The sequence below is a fragment of the Lepidochelys kempii genome, chromosome 14, assembly GCF_965140285.1.
Source record: "Lepidochelys kempii isolate rLepKem1 chromosome 14, rLepKem1.hap1, whole genome shotgun sequence".
Lineage (NCBI taxonomy): Eukaryota > Metazoa > Chordata > Testudines > Cheloniidae > Lepidochelys > Lepidochelys kempii.
Genome location: NC_136393.1, coordinates 843,402 through 864,085, shown reverse-complemented (window position 1 = coordinate 864,085; position 20,684 = coordinate 843,402). Strand labels below are relative to the sequence as shown.

Here is a 20,684-nt window from a genome sequence, read left to right as displayed (position 1 = left end):
CTGTCCTTCTCTGATGCCCAGAGGGAAGGAATAATAGTGGAGCCACCCAGCAGTGCCCATGCCAGAGCTGAGTGAGCGGGGCTGCTCTGCAAGCCCTTTGCTGAGTGGTGGGTGTTCCCAGGGCTTGCCGTTTGGTCTGCAAGTGGATCTGCTTGATTTGTACTGGTGCACAGGGCCCAATGCAAGGGTTCCGGGTGTGGTGACGTGCCCAAGTGCTGCTGTGTTATACCCACTCCCTCTCCCCAGAGCAGCCATTAGAGGAACCCCCCTCCAGCAAGCCCTGGCTAGGTGGACCATGAGTGCCCATGATGGGGATCAGCCTAGGCAGGAGAACCTGGAAACGACTGGGGCTTGAGTCCAAGCTCTGCCGTCAGATGTCAGACACACTATTTTTCCTTGACAGGTGCAATGAGTTTGTTGATTCTTGGTTCTTTCTTTTAATTGAGCATGTGGCTCCCGTGTCATGGTTGCTTCTGCCTCATAGGGATCCTGAAGCAGGTTAGGAGAGGTGATTTTGGGACAACTGTGCTGTTGGGCAAGAAGAGTTACCCCCTACATCTCAGAAACAAAACAATGGTGGCAGCACCAGGCTGTCCGGAAATCAGTTTATTGAAAAAGTAAAAAGTATTTTCAAAGTAACAAAAAGAACCTGGCCACCAGGTCAACCCATTGGACGCTATGGCAGAAAAGCAAAGCTATAAGCTCAATCCAAAATAGGTCTTTTAACACTGACATTATGACAAGATATCTAATCTGTACAGCATCACATGCCCCCTTGAGAGCTGGGCTAACCTTCTCTCTCTCTGCCCCTGGACGGACAAGGGTTATTCTGAGGAGCTGCAGCTCAAAGAAACAGCTGTAATGCTTCCAGTGAGACAGTGCCACCTGGGCCCTACAGCACACCCCTTCCACACAGCAGAGCCCACCCCATGCCAGCTCACCCCCTGCTTCAGTGACCACACACCAGCGCCAGCCAGAACCAGTGCGTCCAGCCACTGCCCTTTTGGCCAATCCAGTTTTAGCTGAAGATGGACACTGGCTCTGCGGTGGAGCTGAGAGCAGTGGAGAAGGGTCAGTTTCTCCCCATGGTGCACCTGGCGATCCAGGGGTCCTGCAGTACAGTTATTGGGTGAACTCTCTCTGTCTCTAGGCTCTCCTACGCACACGTTACAGCAAGACTCTCGGCTTTCCCTAGACGTCCCAGCTGCCCTGATCAGCAGCCCCCAGGACTGACGACCACACTGCCCCTCCTCCGCTGCTGGAGAGTCTGAGCGAGAGGGGCCCCACGCCAGGAAGAGACTCCTCAGTCCATCCTGGCAGCTTTAAAGAGCTCCACAAGGTCCTTGGAGTCAGCGTCAATGAGGTCAGATGGCTTCTCCCCTTCGTCATTGGTGGCATCAAGCCTGGCCCCTAAAGAGATGAGGTACCTGCAGGAGACAGAGGGAAGGGGCTGCACTGGTGGGCAGGGGTGCTGGAACAATGTGTACAGGGGGAGCCTGAGGGCCTCTGACCCAAACTGCAAACCCTGTGTATAATGGAATCCACTGCAAGCCAGGGGACACGGCAGCATCCAATTCCAGCACCTATGCTGGCGGGTGGGCAAGGCAGCCCAGCGGGGGAGAGCAGACGAGCTTCCAACACCACTTCCTGTAGACAGCCCCAGCTCCTGCAGGACATGGGGCTCCAGGCCTCAGCAGGAAACACTCGGCCTTGGCAACTACCAGGTACACATAGGGTTGCCAACCCTTCAGGACTGGCCTGGAGTCTCCTGGAATGGGCATCGATCTCCCAGTGATTATTGAGAGTAACCCAGGAGATTTTAAGAAAATAACATTACGTCATGTTGGGAAAAAAATCTCCCAGAATAGCTTCAGTCAGAGTTGGCAACCCTAGATAAACAGGGTGTAGGGCAGGCTCCTCCTCCACCGCCCCATGCCAACACCCTGCCCGCCATCTCCCGGAGACCCAGACCAGCATCCTGCCTCCCCAGAGCCTTAAGTCAGCACACCCTGCCTCCCCTCTCCTCCTGGAGACCCAGGCCAGCACACCCTGCCTCCCCTCTCCTCTTGGAGACCCAGGCCAGTGCACCTTGCCTCCCCTCTCCTCCTGGAGACCCAGGCCAGCGCACCTGTCCCCCTACTCCCGGAGACCCAAGTCAACACACCCTGCCCCCCTCCTCCCAGAGCCCCAAGTCAGCACACCCTGCCTCCCCTCTCCTCCTGGAGACCCAGGCCAGCACACCCTGCCCCCTCTCCTCCTGGAGACCCAGGCCAGCGCACCTGTCCCCCAACTCCCAGAGCCCCAAGCCAGCACACCCTGCCTCCCCTCTCCAGGAGCCCAGGCTGGCCAGGTAACTGTCAGCAGGGCTAAGCCAAGCACATGGTGACTGGCGGGTGCTGACCTGGCTATGTGGGTGTGGCCATCGCTGCAGGCCACATGCAGGGGGGTCCAGCCATTCTCATCCTTCTGGTGTATATCCGCGCCATATCGCACCAGCAGTTTGACACAGTCGAGGTTCCCGGAGAGCACGGCTTCATGGAGGGCTGCCATGCCTAGAGAGGGGACTCATCAGCTGCAGGGCCTGACCTGCCTGGCCATGGGGAGCAGAGGGACCTGCCCACACTGAGCCAGGGCGCTGCCCCTTGGGTTCTGGGACATGAGGCGGCAGGAGCTTTGGGAGGAGACAGTGGAGGGCAGGGAGGGGAAAGGGCCCCAGCTTGGAAATGCCCAGCTCCCTTCCCCCCACCCCAGAAAGGAGCTGGCATCAGGTCATATTTTCCCCTTACTGTGGTAAATGGCTCCTTGAATGGCTCAGGCTCTGTAGCCCCCCGCTCCACTGAGCCAGGCAGGGAGAGCTGGGGGGGGAAGGGTTGGTCAGTGACGTGCCAACCCACCCCCGAGCTCTGCCACTAATAGCCTGCATGTCTCCTCCAGGCCTCGGCCCTGAGTCCCAGTTCAGAACCAGGGCTGAAGTAATCTGTGTGGCTGGCTGGGAGCCTGGCACCCAAGCCAGGCTATTTTAGAGAGGGTCTCCAGGGCCTTTTCTGACAGAGGCTGAGGCAGACCCACAAGCGGCAACCAGGTAATAATGACACAGGCCGTCACACCGTCCCCGCCCACACCAACTATTCCTCGGACTAGCCCCAGCCCTACATGCAGGCAGCAGAGTACGGGGAAAGTCACTCAGTGAGTCAGCAGCAGAGCTGGTAACCAAACCGAGGAATCCTGGCTCCTCCTGCACCTCCTCTAACCATAAGGCCCCATTCCCTTCCCAGAGTTGGGAACCCAGGAGTCCTGGCTCCTAGTCCAGTGCTCTAGCCACCAGCTCATGCTACTTCTTTGGGCCTCTCCATTGCCGTTCCCCTCCCTGACTCTGGCCATTCGCACTCTGTAGTCACCGTACATGGTGCTGTGCACATCAAGAGGCAAGGTCCTGGGCTTTAACCGTTCTGCACTGAAGGGCTGGCTCCGTCCATGTCTGCTGGGGTGATGCATTCCCACACTACTGGGTGCCCATCAGCCTGGCATCTGGTACTGGGCTAGCTCCTCCCAGAGGGATTGAAACACTTGGCTCCTATTGATGCTAGACAGGGAATGGGAGCAAGACCTCCTCCACCATCACCAGCCCCTGTGACTTAATTACAATGGGGTGAAAGTCTAACGCCCTGCTCTGCACGGGGTAAGGCTGTGCCTGGCACATCCCCTGCAGGGGCAGGCTTCCCCACCTGGGAACCCCCTGCTGCCGCCCACCCATTAGCTCTGCCAGCACTGCAGGTGTTACTCACCGGAGGGGTAGAGGGTGCTCAAGGTGACCTTCCTGGCTCGGATAAACCTGCCCACCTGCTCCAGGTCCCCCAGTCTGATGCTGTCCTGGAAGAGAATGTCGCTGGGGAAGCGCACCGTCCGTGCAGGCTTGGGGCGCTGGGAGCACCCGCGGTCCTGGGGCAGTGAGGCCGGCTCATAGTATTTCATACTGGTGGGCACCCTGTGAAGCCGGTGAGACGGCACAAGGGCAGAGACACAGTGAGACTGTGACAGCCTGGGTGAGCAGGTGTGGGAGGCAGCACGGAGCCCCGGCTCTGTGTCAGAGCACTGCACACTCTTCGCCCCTGTTCTGGTTGCTTCCTCCTCCGACCAAAGTGAGCCGGAGCCACTAGTTCTGCTGGGGCCTCTCCTGGCAGCCGCAAGCAGCCACCCTCTAGAGCAGCAAGGAAGCTGGGTGCTCCCAGTCCCCGCTGAGCTCGGTGCCAGACCCCCTGCTCAGGGCTGAAGGGCTCCCCCAGCAGCCCCCCTTATATAGCCTCCTGCTGGCTATTTTGGGGACATCCAGCTCATGCTATTTGCCATGAGGTGCTGTAATAGAGCTGCCCTGCCCTCCAGCCTCCCACTTTTGGCACAAGTTAGCGTCTCATCTTACAGCCTACTTGTTGACGAGCCCATCTAAAGGGTCAAGCTGTCTGCTGCCTATGCACGTGCAGCCCCGGTACCTGGCCCCGCTGCAGGCTCCCTGTGGCATGGAAACCAGGACTACCAAAAGAAAAGGCAAGAGTCCATTAGGAACAGGCCTGGGAAACCAGAGACTGATGCATGCAGCAGCCTGCAGAGGCGTGAAACAGTGATGTGTCAAAGCCACAGAAGCCAAGTTAGTGCTGAGGTCATTCCCTTGCCAATGCCTGTGGTCGATCTCCGCTCCTCAAGGCTGGAGCTGCACTGCTGCGGTTCATGGCTGTGCTTGGGCTTGAGCGTCAGAGCTGTAGATCCCATACAGTGGGCATGAGCGCTGGTCCTGGAAGCAGAAGCCCAGCTGCAGAGCAGCACCTCTTGGAGGTCAGCTCGCCCCAGGAACTGCTGGCCCAGGCTGCTCGCAGGGCCAGGCAAGAGAATAGCACCCAGAGCAGAGCTTCAGAGACTCCAGGAACACCTACCGCAGGCACCTGCTGCATTCTCTGCTCCCCCAGCACCGGTCAAAGGGCTGAACTGGACCATCTGCTGGGTGAGGATCTCACAGATCAATTATGTCAAAGGCTATGATTTACTCATGGGTATTTTTAGTAAAAGTCAAGAACAGGTCACTGGCAATAAACAAAAATTACTGTCCATGACTTATACCTGAGACTAAATTGGGGGAGTGGGGAGGGCATGCTGCTCAGGGGCCCAGCAGCACCAGTGACTGCTCTGGCCAGCCACCTGGTGCCACAGACCATGGCTGCTCACGCCACCCTGGGCCTGCTGTCAGGGGCCATCCGAGCAGCAGCTGGTGTGGCTGTCCCTAAAGCCAGCTGCTTGGGTGGCCCTGGGATCAGCCACACTGGCTGCTGCAGAAGTCCCTGAGGTCATGGGAAAATCACAATCCACAACAGACACAGCCCTAGTTACGGTGACTAGAGCAGCAGAGGGGTTCCAGCAACATCTCCTCTCCCAGTCCCCTCCCATTGCAAGGGCGATTGCTTCAGCTATGCTGAAACTGTTTAGTTCTGTTAACCTCAATGCCCAGGGGTTATCCATGCCCTGTACTGGCTGGAGAGCCTTGCGAGAGGGCAAGGGCCAACAAAAACATGATGTTCCTTTGGGAGCTGCCAGCAGAGGTTCAGCACAAAGTCAGCCATGCAGCAACTCCTGTGAACTCAACAGCTGGGCAGGCAGCAAATGGTCATCACTGCTAGTGCTCAGCTGAGAATCACTCACACTATTTATTTCCTTGCTTCCCCCAGACCCACCCCCATTTGTTAGACAGACTCTAGGCTCTTTAGGGCAGAGACTCAGGCTTAGGAGCCATCCCCTCGGATCACAGATTTGGGGGAGAGACAGCTCATACCACTGGATCAGTTGTCCAGGCTCATGCCTGTGCTCAGAGGGCAACCACTAAAGAGCTCAGCCTTGTTTGTGTCAGACAAACCCAGGTGTAAAGGGCTCAGGCTACATACCCCTCCAGAAAATCCCATTTTGTGGGTGGGTGAGGTAACCAGCCAAAAAGCCTTTGCAAAGTAACCATCTTAAGACTCTTTCTCCCCTCCCACCAGAATGTGCAAAGCAGCTGCTTCCACAAAGGGAACAGGTATCAGTGGCCAGCTTCCCGCTGGGCACAGGTGCTGCCTGGTAAATAGTGGGGTAGCCAAGTGGTAATAGGACTTCCTATGGTTCCCTGTGCAGGATGGAGCCCAAGCAGCAGAGCCAGCAGATGGGGAAAGCTTGGGGAACACCCCAGCACACACCTACTTTGGAAGTTGTAGCACTTTCACACGTTACATGCTTAAAGAAAATAGCCTTGGAGACCAAAGTCCTCCACCTAACAGCTCAACCAGCAAAGCAAAGCACCCCACGCAGGCCTTGTGGCTCAGGTAGAAGGACCCTCCTTACAGACTAATCCGGTGGCCTCCTTACTACTGAGTGTGGTGGCTTTTGCTTGGTGAATGCCTGTGCACATGGAGTGACTGAGAAACTAGGGAGTTAAGTTATGATCACAACTCAGGGTGAGGCTCTGTCTCCATCCCCTAGTTGCTGGAGGCACCAGTTCTCTACACCTACATGAAAGGGAAGGCAGCAGGAGGATGTGGCATGACCTTCCTCCCTCCTGTGACCCAGAATATTTGTTTACAAGAATATTTCTGGTGGTCAGTAGCTAGCTTGGTAATAGCAGGGAGACTCAGTAGGATCACGTGACCCTTAGCAGCATAGCAACAAACACCAAGTTCTCTGAATGCAGGTTCCTGGGATTAACTCTGAGGATAATGATGTCCCATCATTTCCACTAGTGCTTTCAGCCAGGGGCATTTGGGATTGATCAGTACCTCAAGCACCCACATCCATGCTCACCTGCTGGCAACACAGGTTGTGTCTTAGTAGGCAGCTACCACACAAGTGCAGGCAGGTTTAGACAGGGTATTAGAGATCCTGGCATAAAATGGCTGGAATACTATTTGTATTCCAACCGCACCCAGAGGCTGCTCTCAAGAGCAAGGGAGATTTTCCCTAGTTGCTCCCATTCAGACCTATGGCAGTCCAGACATTTCATTTCCAACAGCCAGGTGGCATCAACTGCTGTGGGGCAGGTGAACAAAGTGGACTCTGGCTTCCAAGTATATGGTATTGGCCCAACACTGGTCTGCAAGGGGACAAGGCTTGAGCCTTTGGGCCAAGCATGTTTGGGTCTAAGACCATCACAATGTCTGGCTGGACAGTTGAAGGCAAGCTGGTGTGGTATTGCAGAAGTTTATTTTATGGATCCCTTTAATAAGTGATTGACTCAATGCTACTCTCACCAACTTCTTGCATTGCACATCATGGCAATGATTTGGCTCCTGTACAGCACTGCATGTTTCAAGTTGGAGGGTCAATATCACTCTTGTAAGGACAGGGAAAAGGAGGTTTAGGGATTTTATCCCGATCACCAAGTCAGCTGCAGGACTCCTTCCCCCACATTCAGACCTCTGAGTCTCTTGCAGAATTCCAGCTGGGGGATCAGGAAACTGGCTGATTATAAAATGAGCTCTGGGTTTGACATTTAGAGTTAAAGACAGGATAGTATTAAAATCTCAACTTTATTTGGCCAACAAGTTCAGCTCCAACATTGTGGTGGAATGCTTAGAACAAGCCTGATTTCACTCAGACTTTCACAGCACTCCCCTGTTCCCAAGTCCCCACTCCCTACAACCCAGTAATCAGAAGTGTCCTGTTTGCTGCATTCTATCAGGCCCCCACCCCAGTACCACCCTGTCTGCCCAGAAACCCTCTCTCCCACACAAAAAAATGCACAGAAAATGACTGAGGAACAGAGTCTTGTTTGACCAGGGAGATGGTGGCAATGCCATTAGGTCCTGTCTATGCAGGTGAGCCAGCAGTTGGGTCTTCCCTCCCCAGAGCCTGCCACAGCCAATGCTGGCAGAATGCTCCACCCTTCCTGATCTTTGGAACAGTCATCTCCATTCGTCTTTCCAAGGGAAAGGCAAATAAGACCTTTAGCCATGCAATGATGTGTTAAAGGGGAACATCTGCCCACTCCCCTGCCCCTGGGACCCCTGAAGTCAGGTTAGTGGTTTTCCTCCCACAGAAGGATGGCAATTCCAGGGAAGAAGAGCTGAGACAATAGTTAGGGCTCTGCCAGGTGGAGAGTAGTTATGGCCTTTAGCTCTAGAAGAGAAAAAAACTAAGCTTGTCTAGGAGGCATTACTGGTGAGGCTCTGAAATGTCAGGCAGTGAGTCTCATGCTGCCACTTCACAGCCCACTTCTACCCAGAAGAACAGAACACTTGGAACAAATCCATGTACAAAAAAGTACATCACAATAAAAAAAGTAAGAGGCCCAGGTGCCTGGGCAGCTACCTAGCGACAGACCCCTTCTCAGAACTGAAAAGTAAGAGGAGACAGTCAAGTGTACAGACAAGTTAGGATGAAGTGTTACTTTAAACCAATCCCTGCATTTCCAGCCAACACCTTCTAGTTTAAATCTGAATGGGTTTCTGGACTCGCTAGGCCCTGTGACAGGGCAGCCAGTGTAGTGTCTGCTCTTTGGGATATGCAGATTAGAGTCTCCTCTTTACAGTTCATCTTTGTGGATCTTCTGGTCCTCCTCACCTTCCTCAAGATCAGTCTCATCAGCCTCATCAGCCTCCAGGTCCTCCAGATCCTGTTTAAATACAACATTTGTCAACAGCTGCTGGTTCTGACCTGGCACAATGCAGACAGGACCCTGGAGCCCCAGATTTAGGCACAGCAGTCAGGCTGCTGAAGCACCATCTCCTACCCTACGCACTCCAGTCCAATCCATGCTCTGCTCCACACCTGGCATGTTAATGGCAACAATCATTACACTGGCCATTCAGGGAACTCAAACGCATTTGAGATCAGTGTTAAAAAAATCCCAGAGTCACATAAAAGCCAGTAGTTAGAGAACAATGGACAGGGGCCCTAAAGGCAGAAGGAAGTGGTGAATCATGACACTGTATATGCAGTACAGACTGCTCATGTTACTAGGGATTGGATAGGAGAATCTGAATGCATTGGCCACAGATAATTACAAGAGACCAGCATCTCTCCCTTCAGAACTTGAGCCTGTTAAAATGAACAAAGAGAAACTGAATTTAGGAATACTAGTGCACAGGCTGGCAGGAAGGGGAGCAGCCTTACTCCAGAAGCAGAAAGGGGACTACCACCTGCTGATGGGCTGTCCTGCCATCATGGTGGGCCTAACAGCAGAGGCAGCAATCTCACATGGGTCTAGAACCACAGACACAGCTGGCCAAGGCAGAGGGATTTATATGGAGAGGAAGATCCTGAACCAAGTACAGGCTTTGAGCCTTCGAGCACCTCACTGTGGTGACCTGAGATGGGAAAGGCAGGGCTACATGGATTTAACAGATTAATGATCCCTCAGTTCACATTCATGTGTTCAGTGTTGCCACTGCCCACACAGCATTTACCCTGCTGGGAAGAACCAGAAGTGGCTCTCGAAGCCAGGACCTATTGTAGGGGTTTAAGTCCTAATGCTGCTACCAACTCCACACACTTTGCAAGCACTGCAAACCAAGGCTCCCCAATGAATGGGCTACTCACCTCTTCATCCCCAGCACCATCCTGGCCTCCACTTTCCAGGAACTTCTGGAAGCCTTCTAGCGTCCTCTCCCCATTGTAGTGTATGACCTGTAGGGGAAAAGCCAGGAGACGCGCTGCTTAACCCAAACAGAATCAAGCCCTTTGGGGGGGGAACAATATTCTTTCTGAACAGCAGTTTTCAAAAATGCCAAGCAAGAGGAAATGTAAAATTCACCTTCACCCACATGAGACGAAGCAGCTCAGCCACTAGATCTCAGATTGCTGCGAGAAGACAGCCTGCAGATGAGCACACTGTCCTCTGCTGCACTTCCCCCAGCCTCATCTACTGCTGCACCCATGTCTGCCCTGGCTGTCTCCCTCACCCTCCTACAACTCAGCCCATCCCCCAAAGGGCCACCAAAGCCATTTGGAATGTGCCAAACCAACCTTTTCAAATCTGAAAGCACATCTCCCAAATGGGTGCTAGAGCCCCAGGCACTCGAGAGCAGAACGAGGCTCTAAGTTTCTAGCTCTCCCTTGCTCGAGATGATCCACCCACAAGTCCCTGGAATTCAGCAGCCTGCTTACATTTTTGCCAGGGCCTGCAGGGAAGAACTTGAGTGTGGGAAAACTGTGGACTTTCACCGTCTCCACTTCGTTAGCTGTTGAGTCCATCTTGGCAATGACAATGTTCTCATGGTCCTTGTAAGTCTCTCCCAGTTTGTCCCAGATAGGAGCCAGTTGTTTGCAGTGACCACACCAGGGAGCATCTGTAAATTAAAAGGCAACATGAAGCTTGGAGGCCACCCAGACAAGGGGAAGGGCTGGGCCCTCCACTCTGATGCTTGCCAGCCTAGTCTTAGCCCTGCAGTAAAGGAGAATCTCCCCTTCCAGTTAACATGTTCCTCTTCCAGGTCATCCAGCTCCTGGGGGAAGGTGGTTCCTCCCCATATACCATCCCCAACTGGGCTGCTTTCCTGCAATTTGTTATTCAGCATGTTCAAAATACTCACAGAACTCCACAAACACATTCTTGGTCTCATCAAAAGCAACGTCTTCAAAGTTCTTTCCAACCAGAACTCTGACAGGCTGTTTGTCCCAGTCATCAGGCAAATCTTGGCTCATCAGGTGGGGCTGGAATTGGAGAACAGGGACTGAACCTGCATGCATATAGCAATGTGGAATGTGCAGACAAAATCATGCTCCCAGGAAAACCTGACTTCTCCCAGACATGGAACAGATCAGCCATGGGCTATAAGCAGTCAGCTGAGTCAGTCATTTCCTCCTCTCATAGAGAATCCCCCACCCCCTAACCTTGACATGTCTGAACTGCTGGTGCCCCTGCATGGGAAAGGCTGCAGCTGAGTTCTTCAGATGGGAAGTTTGTTCACTAAGTGTGAATTATTGAGAAAGTCATTCCCAGTGTGACATTGGAACAGAGCCCCATTTGAAATCGCTACTGTGCTAGGCTATGCATAGCTACCTCAATCTTCAGATTAAGACTGAGGATTCCCACCATGAGCAAGAGGCTACAAAGTTCTCAGCTGGCTGAGAAAACAGGAGTAGCAGCTGCAGCATGCAACACCAGGGCATATGAAGTGCAGAGACAGGAACCACGCTTTATTGTGGTTGCCTTCATATGCTGAAAAAATAGTTATTTCTGTGCTGGCACCATGCCCCACTGGCTCTGCCCTTTGGATGTCAGCATGTGGCTCACTAGATACTATGCCATTAAACATACTACAAAGCTAATTTGAAAGGAATCTCCCCATGTGACCTGTAAAAGGTTTCACACAAATTCTTAGAGCAGGGATCACTCCCACATCTCCGCTTATGTCAGGGTCCAAAGAACAGCATTCGGCCCCTTACCTTGACTTTGCCCTCCAGGAACTGGTCGCAGAACTCCTTGATCTTCTCTGCTGTCAGTTCATCTGAGTCAGGTTTGTATTTAGTCATTTCTTCCTCCAGAGTGATGAGGCGCACAGCTGGGCACTCCTCCTTCTTTAGGCCAAAGAACTCCAGGATCCTCTGGTTGTCGCTATGGTCACTGTCTATGAAGATGAACAGGATCTTTGGAGGAAAGTCAAATGTAGATATTAAAGACATGAATGAATTTCTATGGTAGCAACTCTGCTATAAAGTCACTTCCCTACCCCCTTGAGCCCATGGCAGAATGTGGGCCACTTTATTCCAGTACAACTCTGGGGCTGTAGTGGCCAAAGCAATGTGCATGAATACAAACACCTTTGTGTGCCACAAGTTACATTAGAGGGCTATTTCACACCAGTCAGAAGGAAAAAAAATCAAGAGTCAAGCTGCCACTCTAACCTAATACACCCTCCTCAATGGGATCTATATATAGCAGCAAGTGACTAAGGCGCCTGGCTATTGGGAGATCCAAATACAGAAAGAAGGAGACTGAGGGAGATGTTAGAAATCAGTGCTACTTAATGCTCTGCATGGGCTAAGAGTGACTGCCCTTCTCACCTTCCCTTTGAAGTTTCCAGCTGCTGTCTTGAAGTTGTCTAGTTTCTCTTGATAGTCATCAACACTCTTTGGCAGGAACAGCAGGATGTGAGTCTTGATCTCTCCTCCAAAGATCTTTGGAGCAGTCTGGGAGAAATACAACAAACTCCATATTAGGAGGACAAATAATCCCAGGGCCAGAGCCAATGGGCTTTTCTGCCCGGATGGTGCCAAGGGAGTCACCAAGAATATAAGTGCCACTCTGAGGAGCACTTATCCTGGGCTCCCTCTTGGGTCTCCTGCTTAATCTAGGCACAGTAGGCTCCAGGCCAGAAGGAAAGAGCTTCCCATCCATAGTCTTATGGGCTCAGAACATGTGAGAGAGACTGAAGAGCTGATTATGTACTGGAAGGCCATACCTGTTCAGTGAACTCAATGACCAGAGGCAGCTGATTAGACTTGATGAAGTTCAGCAAGTTCTCTTTTGTAATGTCACCTTCAAAGTTGTTGCGACCTTCATCAAACTGGGGAGACAAAGGGGTTATTTTCTTAAGGGTTAAAGTTAATCCCTACATGCAGAAACACTTACTACCTTGGCATTCAGAGAGATCAGCAAGTACAGCACATTCCAAGTAAACTACATACAGAAATATCTCAGTAAAGAACCAAGGCCTGGGAGGGGCCAGCCCAACTTCATGGTTCTGCCACCTACTGACAAGGAAGCGGATTTCCAGCTAACACTGCAAGAAACAAAATACTCAAGATTTAATCCCTGATGTAATCTAAACCAAAGCTCTGATTCTACTGAGAAGGGAGACATGAAGTTCCCTAGACAGTAAGCTGAGATGCAATGGAGAGGACATGGCACCTAGCTCTTGGCACTATTCTGCAAGAATACAAAAGGATTCAGAAGACATGCTTTAGAGGGGGACTTCTAATTTAACAGCTGCTTCGCAGCATTCTAGGCAGTGCTAGACAAACTAGTGAGAAGCTGCTGCAAATCCTAGAGTCAATGACTGGGCAAGGGCAGCACTCTGCACAACAGAAGTCAGCATGCAGGTCTGAGTTGAAGCACATACATAAGCCAACAAACAGCTATTAGAAAGGAGCTGGTGTCAAGCAGCAAAGCCCACAACACAGCTGCTAATAAACAGCAGTTTACTCAACGTACTGAGGATGTGTCACCCTCTATTGTTAGTGACACAAGAACAGATATTGGAGGAGAAGCTGCAGAACAGGTGCCAAGTCCCATTTTCTATTAGACCACCACCTATTATTGCCCTCGATTCTCAGAACCTTCCCAGGCAGCCTGAAGAGGGGAACAGCAGAGGAGCATCAAGGTTAAAACAGGATGCGCAAGCAAGAATGGCTATACAGGTCAGACCAAAGGTTCATCTAATCCAGTATTTGGTCTTCAGACAGTGGCCAATGCCAGGTGTCCCAGAGGGAATGAACAGACCAGGCAATCATCAAGTGATCCACCCCATCGCCCATTCCCATCTTCCGGCAAACAGAGGCTAGGGACACCATCCCTGCCCATCCTGGCTAATAGCCATTGATGGACCTATCCTCCATGAATTTATCTAGTTCTTTTTAAACGCTGTTACAGTCTTGGCCTTCACAACAGCTTCTGGCAAAGAATTCCACAGGTTGACTGCACTGAGTTCAGAAATACTTCCTTTTGAACTGGGCATTCACCCACAAAAGCTTATGCTCGAATATGTCTGTTAGTCTAGAAGGTGCCACAGGACTCTTTGCCGTTCTTTTTTTTCTTTAAACTTGCCGCCTATTAATTTCATTTGGTAACCCCCAGTTGTGTTATGAGACGTAATAAACACTTCCTTATTTACTTTCTCCATACCAGTCACGATTTTTAGACTTCTATCATATTCCTCCCTTAGTTGTCTCTTCCACAAGCTGAAAAGTCCCAGTTTTATTAATCTCTCCTCATATGGAAGCAATTCCATACCCCTAGTCATTTTTGTTGCCCTTTTCTGAACCTTTTCCAATTCACATATATTTTTTTGAAATGGGGTGACCACATCTGCATGCAATATTCAAGATGCATGAGGGGTGCAGCAGCAAGATGGTGGAATGAAGTAACCCAAAATGGCAGTGCTGAACAGACTTCAGGTGAAGCTGAACAAGAGAATGCTGGTGTTTAAAATTAGAAGCAACCTGGATGACTTCTCTCAGGGTAACTAGGTCAGCTCCTTAATATCCTCAAAAGGCTTGTTTAAAATGCAACATTCAAACCCAGACAAGCCACACCAGCTGGTAAGCCCTTTTCCCAACCTAGACCAGACTAACTGCAGGGACCTGGAATCAGAGCTGAATTCCACAGATGTGTATAGTTCCTGGTTAAATGGAGAGTGGCATGATTCTTATTTAACCCTTTCTTGCTTACTGTCACTGCTTATTTTCAAGCTTGGTTTGACAGAGACAGGGCATGTTTGGAGGCTTAAGGATATCGTCACTTTCCTCTACGCTGGTCAGCTCATTAAGAGTTAGCATAAGGAACAAATCAAACATAAATGCTTTTCTGTTCCACCAGCCTTGGAAGCAAGAGCACTTCCTACACAGACAACGCTGGAGTTTATAAACCAGGGTCAATAGTGACTGTGGTGAAAAGAACAAGTCCTTCACTCAAAGGGACTTGCTCACTTGAACGCAGGTCTTTGCTCCTAACACCCTTGTCAGAGAAGCTGTAAAACCCTCTACAAAGATATTTCAGCCAGTTAGCAGCAGCCGAAATAAATGGTGTGAAGACTCCATATAAACAGCCAGCCATCAGACACCCTCTGGCATGCAGTGAAAGCAGCATTCCCTAAGGGCAGGGTACAGCTGGAATAGCCTCAGAGAAAACCAGAGGGGGATCCTACAAGCTTTAAAAGAAAGCCACTGGAATAGCTATTTGCTTTCCACAGACAGGTGCTGCATCTTCAAACCATTCTAATCTGAGCCCCTAGACTCAGGGATCTGGTTTAAGTATAACAGCTTTAGGAGCTGCAGTCCAATTACTGTGACAACTTTGGAGCCTTTTAATTTACAGGAAGAACAGTGGAGGAGAGTACAGCCTGGTTAAACAGAATTAACCCAAAGCAGCTTTCTGCCCTGCCTCTCACCGCATGTCAATGCATTAGCACCACCAGCTCTTCTCCCAGGGAGCTTCAGCTCCCCAACCCTACTCCTCAGCTCTGTTCCCCATGAGGCTGAAGGGTAACAAGCTAGTTTAATTGGCTGGAGGCATTCGCCAGTTCACATCTTGCAATTCTACAGATCTTGCCAAAACCATGACTCTGTAGTGCACCTTAACTCTGCCACAAGAATATGCAAACCCTCCTCATAACCCACCCTGCTGTAACCCCAAGGTGGCTAAACCTGCATCCACCTAATGGGCATGTCGAACATGTCAGACAGCTGAGCCCACTAGGAGGACAAGGATGCGCACATTAAGGATGCTTCAGCTAAAAGAAGAGCAAGCTGAGAATGGCATGGCATGGGAAGTGAGGCATGGCAGCAGGGCCCTGGATGCTGTTGTACAACAGCTCTTAGAGGCAGAAGGAGGCAACAGTAGTGAACTCCATAAATGCTCAAATAAATTGGTTAGTCTCTAAGGTGCCACAAGTACTCCTTTTCTTTTTGCGATGCTGGTAATATCTCACCTTAAGTGATCACTCTCGTTACAGTGTGTATGGTAATACCCATTGTTTCATGTTCTCTATCTAAGTCTCCCCACTGTATTTTCCACTGAATGCATCCGATGAAGTGAGCTGTAGCTCAAATAAATGTGTTGGTCTCTAAGGTGCCACAAGTACTCCTTTTCTTTTTGCGAATACAGACTAACACAGCTGCTACTCTGAAACCCGAGTTCAGAGTGAATATTAAACTTCGCAGCAGCCAGAAACCTGAGACAAGAAAAAGGCAGAAACTAAAGGTAACTCAGGACTCATGTCCAGTGAGTTCCAGGAACATGCACAAGACACCACACCCTGTCCAGATGATTGACAATGCTGCCCCCTGCTGAACAGGGGAACCACAATTTCAAATCTGAAATCTAGGCAGTTTATCATTAGTTTCAGGTTCTACACCCATACTGTGTCCTCTGGAGAGTCTGCAGTTTTACAATTTTTTTTTTTTAAATTCAGAAAAAGGTTTTCCTCCCAACTGCTGTGAAAGATCCATGAACAGGGATATTAACTATACAGGGGAAAGAGTGAAAGTTACCCTACAGAGAGTACTGTTAAATGCTCAGAGTTCAGACACTCATCTTAAATGGTTACCTGGAACATTAATAGGTAGAGAAATTCAGATTAAGCGTGGCATGTGTTCTTTGAACCACTCCTTACCTTCTTAAAAAGGACAACACCGTCTTTGCTGAGCTGGTATTTGGAGAAGACATCACTGCTGGAAGAGATCCCAAAAGGAATGTCATCAATGGACTGGGCTGCCAGCAAGAATTGCTTGGCAGCCTCTGACTCCACATCCTGGGAGAGAAGGGAAAAAAAGGTGTTTTACACTATGTCAGTTTGAGGTGTCCAGTGAATATTCAGCACAGCAGGACAGGGAATGTTAGGTAACAGCTGTGCTTGATTTAGTAAGCTGCCAGAGTTGCCACAGGCAGAAAATCTGCAGCAGACATGCAATATGCCCTTCTGAGATCTAAACCCAAACACTACCTTGAAGAGCCCAATCACAGTGACTTCACTGGAATCCACTAGTGCCTCAGCTGCAGCAGCATCTGCCAGGGTAGTGGCAGCTGGACCAGTGCGTTTCTTCAGCCAGTTTACAATATCATCAGCTTCTCTGCCAGCTAGAAAGAGAGAAAGTTCAGTTGTCATCTTTACTTTTACAGATGAAGGCATGAGTATGTGTCCTAACTTTAAGGACATTTCAGAGCACCTGATCTAGGACATTCACATGCACACCCCCAGCCCAAATCTTCTCTACTTTTCTTTTCACCTTCCATCAGAGTCGATTCCTGGAGCAAGCAAAGCCCTGCACCCACCTACGAAGTCCAAGGCATTCTCTGTAGCAACTAATACCCACCCATACCACCCTGAACCAAGGTAGAAGGATTCTCTGGAATCCACTCCTTTCACATACTGTTTCAGTCACCAGGCTGGCCTAAGCACATTTAGACTTTGACCAGTGTTATCAGCACTGTAGACCTCCTGAAGGATTCTGGGATTTTCATACAGAAAAAAATCAGTATTTTTCATCTTATGTTTTAGCACCCTGAGATGTTTTTGCCTGCAAAAGAATCTAAATGTTTTAGAACTTACTACAGCCTTTGAGAGCTTTTATTTTAATCAGGTTGATCAAACATTCCCTCACCAAGACTTTTACATTTATCATTCACAGCTGCTGCCTCAAGTAGTTTGATTCCAGCCTTGTACATCACTACATAATCATTACAAACAGCTTTAATCATGCTGCTTTCCTATCACTAAACCCTAGGAGTCCACACATGATCATACACCCTGGCTTGGATGCACTGCTCATGTACGGACTCAGCATTTTCCGCTGGTCAGGGATAAGAGATGCACACCCTTAAGTGACAAAACCTACACTGGGACTTCTACTCTCTAACACTGTAGAATTTATGGCTTCTTTATCTTTTATTTAAAGTTTTAGGGAACTTGCTATAGGGTGTCTCCAAACTTATTCCTCTAACATTTCCCCCCAGAGCAATGCCACAGAGCTCACCTGAGTATATGGAAGAAAAACTGAATGAATAGACAAAGCCTACAGTTCTGTTTTCAGCAAACCTCTCACCTCAGCCCTGCTCTGCTATCAGATGCTGACACTGCCTACTTATTCCACCAGCAGCAATACACCCTGCCCCCATTCACAAGTTTGGTAAACTACTTCTCTTTTGGAAGAGATCTCCTCCTCCTCTACCGAGCATGTTCTGGACACACTTAACACAGTCTAGTTACATTCTCATTCCTCCTGACCATGGAGAGGCACACCACAACTAATACCCAAGACACAGAAGCACATCAGCCCATTCCATTCGGATACAATCCACATCTCTGTACTGCAGAATCGGTGCACAAAACAGATCTAAGTCTGTCCCACAAGAACTCATGCTCAGCCCGACCTGCCCACCCGGTGTTGGGGCGGATCACTGTGGGGGCTTTGGTTTCGATGCAGAGGCGTTACAACACAATGGAGTCCAACCCGACGCATCTCAGGACCGCTCAGCGACACCGCCCAAGACTAAACAGGTGAGGCGCCGGGGGCAGGCCCCGGGCAGGCCCCTTCGCTCACCCGTGTACTCTCGGGGGGAAGATTTGTCTCCATTTTTGAAGAATTTAATAGTGGGGTAGCCTCGAACCCCGAACTGCTGGGCCAGCTCGGACTCTTCTGTAGCATCCACCTTCGCCAGCCTGATCCCGGAGCCATCAGCCTGCAGCTGGGCCGCGGCCTTGGCGTACTCGGGGGCCAGCGCCTTGCAGTGGCCGCACCACGGGGCATCTGGAAGGGAAGGGACGGGGGGGCTCAGGCCGCTGCCGCGCGCCACCCACTAGCCCCCGGGCGGAGGCGCCGCGTCCAGGGGCGTCTGCAGCCAACCGAGCCGCCTGGGGGGCCCCGCGCGCGCGCAGCTCCCCCCCACCCCCCCGGGAACCGGGCCCCGCGCGCGCAGCTCCCCCCCACCCCCCCCGGGAACCCCCCCACCCCCCCGGAGCCGGGGGCCGCGCGCGCAGCTCCCTCCACCCCCCCGGGAGACCCCCGGAGCCGGGGGCCGCGCGCGCAGCTCCCCCCGGGGCCGGGCCCCCCCCCGAGCGGACCCCCCAGGGCCCGCGCGCGCAGCTCCCCCCGGGGCCGGGCCCCCCCCCGAGCGGACCCGGGAGCCGGGCTCCGCGCGCGCAGCTCCCCCCCCACCCCCCCGGGAGCCGGGCTCCGCGCGCGCAGCTCCCCCCCACCCCCCCGGGAGCCGGGCTCCGCGCGCGCAGCTCCCCCCCACCCCCCCGGGAGCCCCCCCGGGGGCCGGGCCCCGCGCGCGCACGCACAGAACTCCACCAGCAGGTGCTTGTGGGCCGCCAGCGCGCGCTCGAAGGAGGCCGCGCGCAGCACCAGCACCCCGTCCTCCTCCTCGTCCTCCTCCGCGGCGGCCTCCGCGCGGCCCGGCCGGGCCAGGCCCAGCAGCGCCAGGCCCAGCAGCGGCGGCACCAGGGCGCTCAGCAGCTTCATGGCGGCGTCAGAGGCGGGCCGGGCACAGGCTGCGGCAGCGACGAGGCGGAACCGCGGCGGAAGAAAGTGCCCCGCACCCGCCTCCCTCTTATAAACCCGCCCCCTCCCCGCCGCGGCGCTCCTTATTGGCTGAGCCCGTCGCCCTCGCCTTCCTCTCCCATTGGCTTGGCCGAGCGCCCGGGACTCTCTTCGTTTTCTATTTGCTGATCCGGATGCCACGCCCCTTCCTGACCGCCTCCTGCCTCGCTTTCTCATAGCGTCCTGTAATTGGTCGTTTCGCCCGCTCTGTCACCTGCGATTGGTCAACGCTACCGCCTCAGGCTCTCAGCGGCCGATTCTGATTGGTGACTGGACCAGACCCGCCCCTCGCCGGCGCCTCTTGAACGTGGCACTCGGGCAGCCCCCCCACGCAAAGGGCGGTTGCTGTGCATGCGCTGTGAGGGACAGCGGAACTCGTTCGTGTTGGATTCTGACTGGGCCGCGTCTGCCCCCGCCGCCCTCTGACCCGGAAGGGCGAGGAATCTCTTCCGGGCAGGGAGCGGAGCTCCCGGAAGTGGCTGCTGCGCGTGGCGCCCGCGGCCGAGGTTTCCCCGCTGTCCGGACTTAGGGCGGGAGGCTGGGCCCGGCCCGGCCCCGCCGACTCCCCGCCTTGGGCGCGCGAGGGCCCCAGTCCGGGGCAGCCCGAGCTAGTGTCCCGGGAAGGGCCGCGCCCGTGGCGGCTGCAGGTTTTCTTTGGGGCCTGGTGTTTCCATCTCCCTGCCCCGGTAGCCGGCTCTGCCGCAGCCCGTTCCGGACCCCGCTGGCTTCCCTTCCCCGGCGGCCGCCGCCCCTCGCTGCCCGTCCCCGCCCTGGCCCAGAGCCTGCTCTTGTCCTTATCCCCGGTCGGCCCGCCGGCCTCTGCGGCCGTCAGCGTTGCTGTTTCCTTTTTGGGCCCTGGTACAGGCTTGGCCTTCGCAACGCCATTGGCGGGAGGGAGAGCGCAGTGGCCGGCTAAACCCGGGGTTGTGAGCTCAGTCCCTGAGGGGCCATTTAGGGATCTGGGGCAAAAATTGGGGATTGGTCCTGCTTCAAGCAGGGGGTCGGACTAAATGATCTCCTGAGGTCCCTTCCAGCCCTGACCTTCTGTGATGCTGAAAATGCCCCATAGTGTCATGTCCCGAATCAGGGCAGGGATAAAAAGCAACACCCATATCCGTGGTGAAAGAAGATCCCTTTCACCCAGCCCCATGGATAGATACCATGGGGCCTGCTACCCTGTTCCAGAATGGACTTAGTTATGTTTGAAATGGCTAATGAGCTATTCAGATGAGCTTTCCAACTTAGTGCTCTGCTAATATCCGCTAAATTCCTAGTCATATGAACTTTGCAGAACACTGCTAGCTCAAATTCTAGCCTGTGGGAGTTTCTTCAGAGCAATGTCCTATCAGGGATATAGGAACTGCCCTAATGGATCGTACCTGTGGTCCATCTAGTCCAGTACCCTGTTCCCT

General features: G+C 52.6%; 2 protein-coding genes across 2 annotated transcripts; both read right to left on the bottom strand.

The window, feature by feature from the left end:
• Positions 1-601: 601 nt before the first annotated feature.
• On the bottom strand, positions 602-5,292 carry PPP1R27 (protein phosphatase 1 regulatory subunit 27). The gene is made up of 3 exons (XM_073310394.2): positions 3,786-5,292; positions 2,402-2,552; positions 602-1,427 (listed from the first exon to the last, which is right to left on the bottom strand). Exons 1-3 carry the CDS (start codon positions 3,970-3,972, stop codon positions 1,304-1,306), a joined length of 462 nt encoding a protein of 153 aa, XP_073166495.1. The 5' UTR covers positions 3,973-5,292; the 3' UTR covers positions 602-1,303.
• A 2,227-nt stretch (positions 5,293-7,519) lies between these two features.
• Positions 7,520-19,300, bottom strand: P4HB (prolyl 4-hydroxylase subunit beta). The gene is made up of 11 exons (XM_073310317.2): positions 19,014-19,300; positions 18,271-18,477; positions 16,674-16,807; positions 16,344-16,481; positions 12,414-12,518; positions 12,016-12,141; positions 11,398-11,598; positions 10,542-10,662; positions 10,117-10,298; positions 9,550-9,636; positions 7,520-8,623 (listed from the first exon to the last, which is right to left on the bottom strand). Exons 1-11 carry the CDS (start codon positions 19,192-19,194, stop codon positions 8,534-8,536), a joined length of 1,572 nt encoding a protein of 523 aa, XP_073166418.1. The 5' UTR covers positions 19,195-19,300; the 3' UTR covers positions 7,520-8,533.
• Positions 19,301-20,684: the final 1,384 nt, after the last annotated feature.